Below are 14,597 nucleotides of genomic sequence, written 5' to 3'. Positions count from 1 at the left end.
TTGGATATGGAGCTATAGGATTCAGTGTTTTTCCTGTGTGGTTTCTGTCTTGCTTTGGTCCCATTCCTCCTTGTTTTCATCACCCATCCCCCCTCTTTGGAATGGGATTTTTATTCTGAGTAATTGTACTTTGGAAATGTTTAACTTTATTTTTGCTTTTACAGTGCTTCACATCTAACCATTTGCTCAAGTATCAAAGGAGGTCATAAACTTGGACTTCCAACATCACTGGAGCTATTAAGAGCATGGGCATTCTTGGAGATGGGCTGGAAATATTTTATAGTATGAAGTGACATGAGCTTTGGAGGTCAGGGACAGGATGTTATGGTTTAAGATGAGGCATTTGAGTGTCAGGTTGACAAGGGGTGGATGTGATGAACTTGTGATCACACGCAGGTTTAGCTCAGGGGTTAGCACTTTAGTGGATTTAATGAGAGCACAGGCTGTGCAGTTAGCTGGGAGTAGAGTTCTGACCAAAATGTCTAGACCCACTGTAGTAGCTTATCTTCCAGAGACACGGTCCTCTGCCACCTACAGACCACGTACGTGATGATGGTCCATAAAATGATACCACACCGAGTCCACCTTAGTCTGTATAAGCACGTTCATGTTAACATCAACGGAATCCTCCAGTGACGCTTTCCTCAGGGTGCATCCTCATCAAGAACAACATGCCCATGTCTTTGCAGATATGCCCCTGTGTGTCTACTGCAGCAGTGTTTGGAGAAGAGAGTTCGCTCTCAACAAACACTAAATGGTTATAAGAACCGCTCTTCCTTCCTTTCTGCTAGGCATCCCGTGTACCTGCTCCAGAGCAACTTAATGTAGATTTCTCATGAAATCCTACTGTAACAGGTATAAAATATCAAGTTAAGCACAGTTCACATTTGGAGTTTTGTCTTTTCCTACTCAAGGTCCTAGGTGAAAAGAAAGCTTTCTTATATCCCTGCAAATCAGTGGATGAAGACTTGTCACCTGATCACAGGTCCAGCTAGCCTCACATAGGCTTTTGTCCTCTGTCCATGCATGGCTTCAGGGAGGTGTCTGTCAATGGGAAGTATTTGGGCAGAACTTACCTTGTTAAGCTGAGGTTGGATGCTAAAACTGTTGTCCTTCTCCTTGAGTTTGCTTTTTGGGACCAAAGTGAGTTCAGCTTTTCTCAGGGGTAAGGGCCTCAATTTCACCATGAGGAGTTTGAACTGCACTGGCCATGAATTTGATGTGGAGACACAGCTCTCACCTCAAAGCAAGAGCAGTAATTTATTCTGGAGCTGACTATGAGTTGACCAAGTCCCGAGAAAACTGATTTAACTTATCGCACATGCCATGTTCTGATGTGGTACCAATTTCATGAAGCTTTTAGTGGTAACAGGACAAAGAGCATTACAAATCAAGGCATTTTTAAAGTGCTTTGGTGGAAATATTAGACAGGTGAGGTGGAACAGTGCAGGGAAACCTCTGTTATAGGCCTCAGAAGTTAGCTGGTGACTCTTAGTGTTGGTGGAAGCTAAATGATGTTTGTACATTCTAAAGGGCTTTCCCTAATAGTCCCAAGGATGTTAGGTCACACATAGGGACAGGCAATAGCTATTTAGGGGGCTTAAATGGCCCAATATAATTCGGCTCTGGACCTGCAGCAACCTGGCTCTCTACAAATACAAAAGTTATAATGAGCCAGTCACCCTGTAAAATTTTTACCACAGAGGGGTGTGGCATTTTAGGAGAGAATTTCAGCTGACAAAATGCTGTGGTATTTCCAACCTTACTATGGATGGAAGATCTGGAAGCAGTCAGGGATTCAAACAAAAGGCTGCTTCCAACTCCGTGGTTCACATACAGTAAGTAGTCCGCATCAGTAGCTATTTGTTGTGTGGGGTTTGCAGGCTTCCTTCTGCAGTGAGTGGTAAATTTTGGGCTTTGTGACGTGCACCTCTGTCACCGTTACTCAGCTCTGCTATTGCCCTTCTGGATGGTGAGAGAAAGCAGCAGTAGAGGACACATGCTGTGACTGATTTCCACAGATGTGGTGTGCAGAAGTGTGGGGTACAGAGGTGACCTGCAGGCTGCGGTTTGCTGAGCCCTGGCCTAAGCTCTTTCCTGCCTGTTGCCTTTGTGTTCTGAACATATGGGTGGACGCTGGCAGCCCTGGAAAATGTAAATGAGGGAAGACATTTGCTTCCAAGACGTTCTCTTTCCCCCTTCTGAAACTTGGCTTCAGTGCCACTGAAATAACACCCTTTAGCACTATTAGCATGCAAATGTAAGCCATATCTATTTCTCCTTACTTATTAATGAAGAAAAAATTAATTTTCTAGTGGATGACTTAGCATCACTGTTTACGAACAAAATTTGATGCAAATCAGTAGGCATGCCCTAGGCTCTCTTGTTGTTTGTGGCATGCAGTCAGGGCAGTGCACAAATACTTGGAGGGACTGAGGAGTAGAATACCAGTGGGGAGGGCTCTGGAATCCATGATGTCAACGTTGTTTTCAATTGTGGGTGCTGGTTTCTCGGGGGGGGGGAAATTGTCAGCTAAGCAGGAACTAAGATTCAGTAAACACCGGCTGATCAAGTAGAGTCAATATGTAAAGAGTTGGACTCAAATCAGGAAGGAGAGGGGAGACCAGAAGGAGGGATGGTGGGCATTCACTGTGCTGAGCTCACTGAGATTCTGGGCTGGGTAGGCTTGATGAAAAGCGAACTGAAGATTAATTTGAGCTGGGTTGAATTCCTTTGGGCAAACCAAGATGTAAATGATAGATCAGCCATGAGAGAGTTAGTCCAAGAGTCAAGAGCAAGAAGCAGATGGAGATGTGGTTCTGGGTGAGAAGTTGAGGCACACTTAGGGCAGAGGGCAAGATGCACTGTGCCCCTTATCTGTTTTTAGTGGAGGTGTGTAATGGTAGTGTCAGTTGAGAAGCCAGATAGGAACAATCCAACAAAGCTGAACAGTTCACCAAGCCACAAAAAGGCAAATACCAGCCTTTTGACAGGGAGTTCTAATTCAATCAGAAATGTGCACCTTAATCGATGTGTGTGATAAGGAGAATTTTCCAGAGTGTCATACCCACGCTCTCCATGCAGCAGGTTCCCTCTGTGTATTCCTTTGTGATCCCTGTCCATCTTGTGTGTTAAGTTTTCATATGGGTGAACTGAGAATGTCCTATACCAGCAAGTCTCTTCTGGCGCTTTCTTTCTGCCTCCAGCTGGTGAGTTAGCAGAGGACCTGCCAGTGCCAGACAAGTTTTCCAGGAAGCAAGTGGAAAAGAGACAGAATGGACCCAGGGTTTCATCAAAAGGGAATCCTAGCTGGTTCACAAGGCTCTCTCTATGCCAAACACACTTCATGTGTATGAAAGAAACTGTTAATGAGTACACACAGCCAGAGTGACAGAGGAGGGGAAGCCTTAGTCTGTAACAATGTCAAATGTTAAACTTTGTGTAAGTATTAGTTTTACTCCTGTTTCCAGACAAATGTTTCTTTGGCCAGGAGTAGAAAGCAGTGGTTTGTTTGTTTGCTACCCACAGTGTGGCTGGTTGGGGCAGCAGCGTCTCCATCACCTCAGACATGTCAGAGATGCATGAGTCCAAATTTTACCAAGCCCCAGGTGACTTTCTGCATACTGTTTGAAATGAGATGCACACTGTGTCCCCTCCTGTTCCCAGTGGGTTCTGTTTACAGGTAGAGCTTCAGGAGGTGGACAGGTCACCCTCTTGATGATATTAGTATCTTTGTAAATAGAGACACGAGATAGCTTGCTTTCTGTCTCTCTGCTTCCTATCATGTGAGAATATAAGAGGGGGAGGCCAGTTTAAAAATGACAACTACCCTCACCAGATACCTGTCTGACAGCCCCTTAATCTTGGACTTCCTGGGCTCCAGGGTTGTGACAAATAATTACTTCTGTAGTTTAAGCCACATACTCTACAGTGTTCTGCTGTAAAAGCCCAGAGGGACAGCCACGGATTATTGTGACTTGGAGCAGAAGAATGCCCTTTGATCATCTAGTTTCAAACTCTGAGTTTTAGACTGCCAAGCCCCATGTTATAGATGAGACATCTAAGGCCCAGGGAACTTAACCCAGCTGCCTAAAGTCTCAGAAGTAAGTGTCATGTGCCAGCAAATGACACACAGCCATTGTGCCCACTCCTTTAGGGCCACTGAGAAATCTCCTGTATTTCCCCTGAGAGAGTAGATATCCTAGCCCTTACTCTTTTCCCTGAATCGGGTGGAGAAAAGACAAATTTTACCCAGTTATTTTGACTTTTGCTCTCCGAAGCAAAAAGAAAAGTTCAGAGAAATGTAGTTTTGCCTAAGGGAGAATCAATTTGACACATAAGAATCAGACTCTAGCGCTAACAGGAGACCTATTTCCAAAACGATCATGAAGCCCCCTCCCTTTCTCTCTCTTCCTCCCTCCCTTCCCATCCTTCCTGTGTGTTCAGGGAGAATGGAGAGCCCTTAGTGAACTCGATCAAATGTAGAGATGTCACTTTGAATAAAGTGGTAGAACTGCTGTCCTATATGTGTATAAAAGGTACCATACTTACTTAATTTAGCCCTCCATACTGAAAGGGTCATGAATATGCATTTTGGCTAAGAAAATCATTTCTTTTCACAGTCTCATGTGTGATGCTGTAGGCTAAGCTAATCAGCGTGGTTAATTTTAGCCCCAGTTTTGAGGGTTTATTTTAGAAAAGGTCAGGGTACTCACCTAGAGCTTGATAAGTGGGGGAAGAAAGATGGAAGAGATTGGAAACCAAGCAGCTGTTAGCCCGCCCCCAGCCCCAGCGCTGGAAAGGGACCGCCTGTATTTGACGTTTGTTCTGTGTGCACTTGGTGAGCTTGACAGAGATGAGCACTTGATCGCTGTTATGCCAGGTGGCAGGTCGTCTCCAGCAGGACTTGGGTGCTCCATGGAGCACCTTTCCCTGAGGTGGAGGGTGGGATCCATCATCTACCAAAGATCTTTGTGTAGATACTCTGTAAAAGGAGGTAGAGAAAGCATCTCAGAGGCTCGAGGGGTCCATATGGTGACTTCTTCAGTGTGACTCTGGCCCAGGGCTGGCATGGAATGGAGCCACCATCTCTCCCTACCGAGTCCAATGCTGGGCCTGGACTTTGCTATTCCTCTGCAGGGGGTTGGAACTGGTAATGGTGGGTGGTGTGCTGGCCTGGGAAGACCGGAAGGTAAGAAAGGTGAAGTAAACACACCCCAGTGTGAAAATAAGGGCTGTTGACCAGCAGGGGGAGCAGGAGAGACTGAACCCTTTACAGCAGTGCTGTTCAGAGAATTATCCTCAATGCTGGTGGAAATACCCTAAAATCCTGTCCTTGTGATCACTGACTGAGCACATGGAATGTAGTTGTTGTGACTGCTCTGCCATTGAACTTAAATAATTTTAATTGAAGTAGCCACATTGGCTGGTGGCTACCATTCCGATAGGAAAGTTCTAGAAGGAGTAGCACATCAAAGGACTGGAGTTGGAAAGCAAGAGATGCGTGCAGAGGAAAGCACGGAGGGTTCAGTTCCGGTGCAAAGCCAAGGTCTATGTGGGAAGTGTCCGCGAGGCCGTAGAAATAGAAAAATGAAGCAGGGCTGGCCATGCAGCCCGATGTTGAACATTGCGTTCTGCTGGCAGTGAGGGGGTCCTAGAAGAGCTGGTGTTGGCCACAAGGTTTGCAGCCCACTGTGTAAGACCATGGAGGTGGGAGTGGGAGGCTTTGCAGAGCTGGGTGTTCAAAGGTGTGTGGAGCATGCATTTCTTCCTCAGCCTATGAGCCTGTTCGTCTCACTCGGGGCTACCCACACTCTCCACTGGACTGTACATCAGTCTAAACTGTTCCTTAGCAAATGTGCTGCCGCAAGCACCAGGCCTGCTAAATGTTATGGTGATTGAAAATTGCAGTCCCTTCCCACAGGCCCAGAAAAGGGCTCTTTGTAATGAAATACAGAGGCAGCAGCCATTTGGAGTGTGGAGTAACTGCCTCTCTGGGACTTCTACAGTGGACCCACAGCGTCAGTAAAAGGCGGGCTCACCAAGAGAAGAAATGACGCCTGCTTTATTACAGTGGGCCCTTCATTCTCTGTGGCTTCTGCGCCCCGTGAGTAATTCTAATGGCCGCTATCAGGAATGAGGACACCCTGAGAACAGAGTCCTGTGTCCAGCTGATGACTCACCAAATAGCCTGAAGAACTGTCTCATGGTTCACAGCAGGGGAGAGATGGTTTGCAAAAACTAAAAGGAAAAATAAACCAACATTAGTGTGAAGTTTAGAAGTTGATAAAAATACCTTTAGTAAATCAGCAAGGCTTGGAGTTTTTTCCTTCAGGTTGTTCGAGGGAAGCTGTGCATTCTCAGGGGGTGGGACACTGAGTGCTCCATTGGCTGTGGAGAGAATGAAGGACTGGGGTTTGGGATACATTTTCACTATAGTGGAGTCCACCAGACGGGTTACTTCTGTCTGGGAAATGTTTGTTTCTAGCTGTGGTGTTTTTCTCCACGGATAATGACTCAGCCTATGCATCAGCTAGACACCTGCCCCTGAGAGATGTCAGAAGCACCTGGAGAACTCTGCAGTCTACTAGTGAGTGGAATCATACTCTAGGGTAACTTTGGCTGAGGCCTTGAACTTGGTGGGCCTGTGGGATGGAGGTGTAAAATGTATATGAAAATGTGCTCAGCAGCTCGCTCTTTGCCTGAGTCAGTGTTCTGTTGCCGTGAAGAGAACCATGACCGTGGAAATCCTGTAAAGGAATATATTTAATTGGGCTGGTTTACTGGTTTGGAGGTTTAGTCCATTAATGATGGCAGAGAACGTGGCAGCATGCAATCAGGCATGATGCTGGAGAGATAGCTGAGCATTCTGCATCCTGATCAGTGGACAGCAGGAAGAGCAAGGCGCTGGGCCTGGTTTGAGCATTTGAAACCCCAAAGCCCAACCCCAGTGACACACTTCCTACAACAAGGCCACACTCTCTCCGAGGCCATGCCTCCCAATCCCTGCCAAGTAGGGCCTCCCCCTTATGACCACACATTTAAGGATATGAGCCTGCAGGGGCCGTTTCTATTCAAAGTGCCACACTGTTGTTGTCACAAATACTTGAGATGGTCAAGTCACAAGGACTTTTTTCTTTATTCTGGGTCACAATTTTGGAAAGTTCGACCTATGGCCAGTAGTCTCTGCTATGGTTTCGAACCCATGGAGAGGCAGCACATCGTATTGGGAGCGTTTGTGACAGGACAGAGCTATTCACCTCATGGCAATGGGATGGAAGAGGAAGGGAGAGAATGTGGAACCATTATGTCCTTGGAGAATATGCCTCCATTGACCTGAGACCTGTCACAGGATCCCGCACATTAGAAATTACCCTGCTTTCCATTAGCTTTATGGGCTGGGGACCAAGCCTCCAACACATGAACCTTGGGGGGAATATTTAATATCCAAACTCTTAACATCTGACAAATTCAGAACATGCCAAAGAAGAAGAGATGGAGTGGATGTAGGGCTCTAGCATTTCCTTCCTCCTCTCCTACTGCCCTAACAAAGATTCTGAAAGCCTTTGAGTGTGATGCTACAGTGTGGTTCATAAACCCATACCCTTTAGAGATCTCTGGACTCCTTTATTCAAGAAGTGTCTTTGGGTGTCTTTCTTGAGCCATGTGTTGGGAGCTGCCAGTCAATATGACAGGCATGGACTCTGCCCTTCTGGGCTCATGGATTTTTCGGGAAATTATTTTCATTTGAGCAAACATTAAGTGACAGATTGTGATGAATTAGTGTGCATTAGGCTCACCTGGGGGGCTGTTAAAATAAATTATTTTTTATGGTACTGGGGATTGAACCCAGAGCTCTACACATGGTAGGTAAGTGCTGTACCACTGAGCTATGTTCCCGGTACACATTGTCCTAACTCAACAGGCCAGGGTTGGAGATCGTAGAACTTTTATTTCTGCTGAGATCTAAGGTGATGCTATAGGTGCTGTCCTAAGGTCTACTCTTCGATAGCCTCTCTGGAAAGTCTGCCGCACAAATTTGGTGAGGTCATACCAGTGGTTGGAGTCATTTGGGAGAATGAGAGGTGAGCAGATGGAGACGGTCCTTCTAAACATCTATACTTAGGCTGGTGAGATGGCTCAGTATTTACTCAGCAAGTGTGAGGGCTGGAGTTTGGGTCTCCAGCACTCATAAAAGCCAAGTAGACAGGATGGTCTGCCTGTAGTCCATCCCAGGTTTCCAGAAGTGAAGGCAAAAAGATCCCTGGGACAAGCTAGACTAGCCGAGTCAGCCAGCTCCAGGTTCAGCAAGACTGTCTCAGCAAGGAAGCAGGATGCCATTGAGGAAGACAACGGAGTCCAACCTTTCACTTCCACGTGCACCTGCACAATGTGTGCCCACACATAAACACCCTACATGCACACACATGTGTGAGTGTGCATACACACACACACACACACACACACACACACACACACACACACACACTTTTAAGAAGACCCTTCCTTGATTTAGACTGAAACAACATTCAGGAAAACTGGCTCTTTAAGAAAAAAAAAATGCTATAATGCAGTGGTTCTCAACCTGTGGCTCATGACCCCCAAAGACCATTGGAAAACACAGATATTTATATTGTGATTCATAACAGCAGCACAATTACAGTTATGAAGTAGCAATGAAGATAATTTTATGGTTGGGGGCCCCACAACATGGAGGTTATTAAAGGGTCTCAGCATTAGGGAGGTTGAGAACTATGGCTGTAATGTCTATCTGATCACTTTAGAAGTGTAAAGATCTGGTCTAATAATGAATGAAATGACAGAGATGCTTTTATTTAACACATCACCTTGGTGCCAGTTTCTCCTCCAGAGCTCAGGATGACAGTCTTTCTTCTCTGTGTTGGTAGCATCATCACCAGTGCAGAATCTTAGGCCTTACCCTGGGCCTGCTAAATTAGAAATGCTTGGGGGAGGGCTGTTTTAACAAGATCTCTAGATGGTTCCAATGCACATCCAAATCTGAGCTCGTCCCAAATAGCGAAGTGAGAGCTGGGTTGAGTCTGAATGAGGCTCCAGCTCTTACTCTTCTCTGCTCCCGTGAAATGACCGGCTGGCATATGTAAGAGCCAGGTTCTTTCTCTCGAGCCCAAACCCTGCACCTTATTGTCCAGTGTCTTACAGGGCTTCTGGGGGACAGTCATGACTTTAAAGTGGGTTTAGCAGAAAAGACAAAAATTCCTTATTCACTGTAAAATGGCAGTAATCCAGAAGTAGGGTTCAGGTTATTTACATTCTAGTTTCATGTTCATGTGCATGCATCTGTGTGACCTTTCTCTGGTTACTAGCCTGTCTGAGCCCTCACTTTCCTTATCTGAGCAATGGTCAAAAAACATCATCTGGTCTAATGTGAATGCAATGATGGAGTAGTAGTTGTGAGCATGCCTTTAAAACTGCACAGTGTTTGACATAAAGACTAACTTTGGGCTGCTCCCCATTTAATTCTGTGTCCCTGTTAACAATGTCAGGACAGTCTCATTATTTATATAACCATAGAGATCAGAAGCAACTGAGACCACTAACAGCCCAGTTTCAGCTCTTCTAAAGTAGTTGGTTTCTGTTCATGTTTTGTCTTTAACCTACAAAGACCAGAAGATGTAGAGCTAGTGTAGATCAAAGTGATTCTGTGCAGCATAAGATACAACTTTTATCTGAGTGGTAGTTCTTGGGAGTGGCCTCTATACTAGCAGCATCCACATCATTTCTTAGAAATGTAAATTGTGGGACTGGAGAAATGGTTCATTGATTAAGAGTGTTTGTTGATCTTGCAGAGTTCCAGAGTTCAGTTCCTAGCACCCATGTTGTATGACACACAGCCAACTATTAACTTCTTCTCCAAGGCATCCAACAGCTTCTGGTCTTGGAAGTTACCTGCACATATGTGCACGTGTGCAGGCACACACACACACACACACACACACACACACACACACACACACACGTGCACATACACATTGAATAAATAAATAAGCACTCTCAGGTGCTACCCAGAACTACCAAATCAGCATTTTGGGGGTTGGGACCTAGTGCTACTGTGTGTTAATTAGCAAGTTCTATAGGTGACCCCAGTACTCAGTCATCTTAGAAGGGATTTATCCGGGTCTTGACTGAAGGATCTGACAAAGGCCACCCTTTCTGTGGAACTAGGTAATAGCTTCTCTTTCCCTCCAGTATGGATTTGTAACACTGGTGTCCAAGCTTGAGCAGCCATTATTGGATTCCTTCATAAGCATGCCCTGTTTCTGCCCACCCAGCATAGAAGAAATCTGGAATGCTATTCCAGTTGCATCTGTTATGAGGCTGACTTCGGGGTGTGGGGAAATTAAAGCTATTTATCACAGTCTGTTTTTCCCTCAGTGACAGGAGAAATGAGCCTTAGCTGAACGAGGCTTCAAATTGGGCTCACTACAAAAAAACACGCAGCTTGACAAACACAGTTGAAGCAGGCTTACATTTGTTTTGATTTTCTCTTTTGAAAACAATTCCGTTTCTAAGCAGCACCAAGGTAGTGCAGTGTACTCAGGAGACACCGCAGACAGAGCCATCCCAGTCTGTCCCACGAATCACACACAGGAAGCATAAATCTGGCCCTGTGATCATTCTTTTCCTTCTTAGATCATAGGTCTGAGAGGGTAAGGAACCAGGGCCCTTGGTGCACAGTGAACCCTGTTATGGGAAGAGGGAAATGTTTTGCTTTTTTTGCAAGAGAAAAATGTCCGGGTGGTACAGATATGACCTGGCCAGGTTTATGGAAACAAAGCCACACTCTTCATTTGAATATTGATATCAAATATTTGAAATTGCAGTCAATACTGATAACTGTAATAAAGACCATATAATCTGTGGAGTCTGCAATTTGACTAGCTGGCCTTTCACTGTAGAATCTCACGTTTTCCTGAGCTGTTTGAAGAGAACTCAGAGGCCTTTGTGGACCAGGCAAATGATAGGAGGAAATGAAGTACCCTTGTGTCTCTGTGGAGGCCAGCAGAAAGAAAGCCATTGGGATATCATTCCTTACTGTGCCTTTGAGTCAGTTCTGAAAATCCATACTGACTGATTATATTTAAAATAATGAACATTTCACATTTGGTATATAATTATGATTGTCTGATATATTTCTTCCTGGTGTTGGGTATTAACAGGCAAAATTAAGATTTTGCCACATTATACAGCTTTGATAGCAGCTGATGTTTATTGATTAAAGTACCATAACATGGTGCATAATACCTTGTTTCTGTTATACTATTGATTATTACAATAATCCCAGAAGCAGATAATCATCTATGTTTTATAGATGAGAAAACCTAAATGCACAAAGTTAAGTTGGTACCCAGTGTTGTGGAACCACTGTTAGTGTTGACATACATGAGGATCTTTTTGATGCAGAAGCCAACATTCTAAACCAGTGTGTTTCAAGCTGTGAACTGAGAAGTCACTGTTTGTGAGTTGCAAACAGCATTTTGAAATACTGACCAGCATGGAAAATACCAGAATGTCACATGTAGTTTGAGTAGATAAGTCTTTATTCCTGGAAATTCTGTTTTAATCCTAAAGATTTTAAGTGTGTACATGATATAGGCACACTCCTGCGAACTGGACAATGATGCAAATAATCTTTACTGTGTCATAATTCAAATTTGAAAGCAAAGGAGGTAAAGGAGAGATGAGAATGGGGGGAGCAGAAGGGGGAAATGTGAAAAAGTGAACGGATAAATAACCATAAAGGAGGTGGAGAGATTTGGGAAGCAGGGGAAGGAGGAGGGAATGAGAGAACAGACAGTTCTGACAGAGAGATGGGGTTCGGGTGTGGTGGGGGAAGGAGCAAAGGGGGAGTTATGTGAGAAGCATGTGGTTCTGCCCACCAGTCTCTCATCACAGGCTACTTGGTGGTGAAGCCCAAGATCCTCTGGCAGATTTTGATTCTCGTGTGTCTCATGCTGTGGCGCAGCTCACCCTGGCAGGGTTGAGGTGACAAAGCGATAAGTCCTACCCTAAGAACCATCAAAGACTGTTGGGAATATATAGAATTTTTGCCATTGAGCTAATTTTGATCTCATTTTGTAGCCTCTTGCTTTTTGCAGAGAAAGTGTAGATAACGAGAAGAGTGTAAAGTCTTCCTTTGGGAACTGGCCTGATAGCTCAGCAGGGGAGCCTATGATGGGCTTTGATCTCCAGGCCCTACATGGTGGAAGGAGAGAGCTGCCCCCCACACATTGACATCTCACCTCTACATGCATACAGCAGCGTGCCAAAAACTCCCAAAAGATGAAGTGTAATTTTAAAATTTTAAGTCTTCTTTTGCTGGGAAGTCTACAGCTAGTGTTCTATTTCAAAAGATCCTAGAGTCAGTTAATAAAAATCCCATTTTTTTTTTACAGGTATAGAAATTGGGTGGAAGTTCTGTGACATTTCTGTGTGCACAGATGCTTTCATAAGTAGCTTATGATGGGGTCTCCTGGTTGCATGGCTAGAGTACCCTTATGGTAGTTTTACCAACGGAACCTGAGCTCTGTAAATGGAAGCATCTTGCCTAGAGTTTTATATACAAGTAGGCAGAGGTTGAGTCAGACTGCAATCCTCTGACCCTGAATGCCACACTTCCCCAATCCTCTGACCCTGAATGCCACAATTCCCCGCCAGATAGAAAACAGCAACAATGGATTAAAAAAAAAAAAAAAAACAGTACTCTGTGTTACAAGTAAGAACAGTAATTCTGTTTATAAGTCAGAGTGGTGCAAAGCCTACTCCGGCTTGCAGTAGAGTATCATTATGTAATTCCCCCCCCCCCGGGGGGGGGGTGTATTTGTCTATTGCTAGTCCTCATTGGTGGATTAGAGTTTAGGATGTTGTGCCACTGGAACCCACTCTTGGCCTTTCTTTGTTGATATTCTTATAGGCACCAGCTCTGTTTTAGTTACTAGTGATGCCCTGCCAAGTAACTTGGGTTATTAAAATCAGTTTACACAGATAATCTTCCCTTTCATTTTTTCTTTTAAATAAACGCTTAATATAGGTGTGAATATAGCCCACCATAGCAAACTCCATTTGAAAACCTGAATCCATAGCCTGTTAGAAAAGAGTTGTGATATCTTCCTCAGTTTGGCCAAATGTCATTGTTTTCATCCTATCCATCTTATTTTGTCTCACTACAGGTATTTCCTTCCTTTCCTTTTCTTTTTCTTAAAAGAAACTTCCAGAAGAATATTAACACATTCTCCTTTCCACTGTCTCAGCTACAAAGTTTTGTGTGTTGCATAACAAGACCTTGCTGTGGTCTCTCATCTTTGTTTTTCTCCTGACACCTTAGTTTTTAATAAGGACTCATGTAAAAGCTACAAAGGAGCTCATTTACTCTTGTCCCATGGTTTTGTTCTCCTAACTTCAAAGGTTAGTGTCCCTCTTTCTACTGGGTTAATTTTGCCAAGTGCTGATTATATCTAGCGGACACGTTCAGGAAACTAAGAGTCAGCACTGTGCTGCAAGCAAGCTTTGTCAGTGCTGGTCTCTGAGGACGCACCAGGGCCCCAGCTCACCGCGTTAGGACTTCAATGACTGCAATTGTTGCTTATTCTCTATTTCAGGGATCCCAGAAGACCCACTTGTTGCTGAAGAGTATTATGCTGATGTATTTGATTCCTGTTCTGAGGAGAGTGAAGAGCAGGAGGAAGAAATGGTGTTCTCAGGAGCAGAGCTAGAAATGAGGGACAGAGGAGCCCTGCCTGCTTACAGAGCAAACCAACAGGTACCTCCTGCTCCAGCCAGAGAGATGTTGCTGTCCGAGGTGCTGACTGGACTTGGGCTAAGAAAGAGCAGAGGAAGTCTTGAACCTGGAGTTGGTATCCAGAAACTCTCTACTGGCTCCATGTAATAACTCTTTCATTTACAGGGCTTGGGGCAGGTAGACCCCATGAAATGAGCAGACTCTGATCAGGGAAAGGGCTAGCATACTCACTGCAGAAGGGCAGGCTGTGATGCACACTGCAGCGTCTGCCCACTGATGAGTTCCTCTTTACACTGCCCACTAAGTGCTGCAGGTGTCTCTTTCACAGGGACAGGATATTTTATCACTTTCCTGCCTGTAATCATATTTTTAGTCTGTTTTACAAATTTAATGTAAGTACAAATGTACTTACATTAGAGATTGATTCCATTTTGGAGTTAGGACTTAGAGATTCTGAAAATGGAGAATGTTCTTTCTAGCTTCTTGCAGTGTAGCCTCCAAGGGGCCATCTTTTCATGCAGTGCTGGGTCTCTCTGCATAGATGCTCCAGTAGTAGAGCTTCTTAATTAGAAAGCCTGAGCTAGTGTATGATAGGCTAAGAAATGGCCCTGGCTTGTGCATTTTTCTTTTGATTTTTGTAGTGGAAAGAAAGTTGTATACAAGCTACTCAACTTTTTTACTGAAACAGTTTCACACTGTGTAGCCCAGCCTAGGCTTGAACTTTCAACTTTCTGACTTAATTCCTGAGTGCTGGGATTTCAGGAATGTGCCACCATGGCTAACCACAGAGACATTCTTAATAAACACTAAGCAATCTACT

The 14,597-nt window shown here is 44.6% G+C and overlaps 1 protein-coding gene across 3 annotated transcripts in view; it reads left to right on the top strand.

The window, feature by feature from the left end:
* Positions 1-14,597, top strand: part of Nek11 (NIMA related kinase 11) — a 221,000-nt gene that overhangs the window by 131,861 nt on the left and 74,542 nt on the right. For all 3 annotated transcript variants that reach the window (XM_037207892.1, XM_028869889.2, XM_037207893.1), the window contains one exon: positions 13,638-13,798. In XM_037207892.1, the coding sequence (XP_037063787.1) occupies positions 13,638-13,798 (161 nt within the window). The remainder of the gene's footprint in view (positions 1-13,637; positions 13,799-14,597) is intronic.

Source organism: Peromyscus leucopus, chromosome 7, assembly GCF_004664715.2.
Source record: "Peromyscus leucopus breed LL Stock chromosome 7, UCI_PerLeu_2.1, whole genome shotgun sequence".
In the NCBI taxonomy this organism is placed as follows: Eukaryota; Metazoa; Chordata; class Mammalia; order Rodentia; family Cricetidae; genus Peromyscus; species Peromyscus leucopus.
The sequence above is the reverse complement of the archived record's forward strand: the minus strand, read 5'-3'. Positions and strand labels throughout refer to the sequence as shown.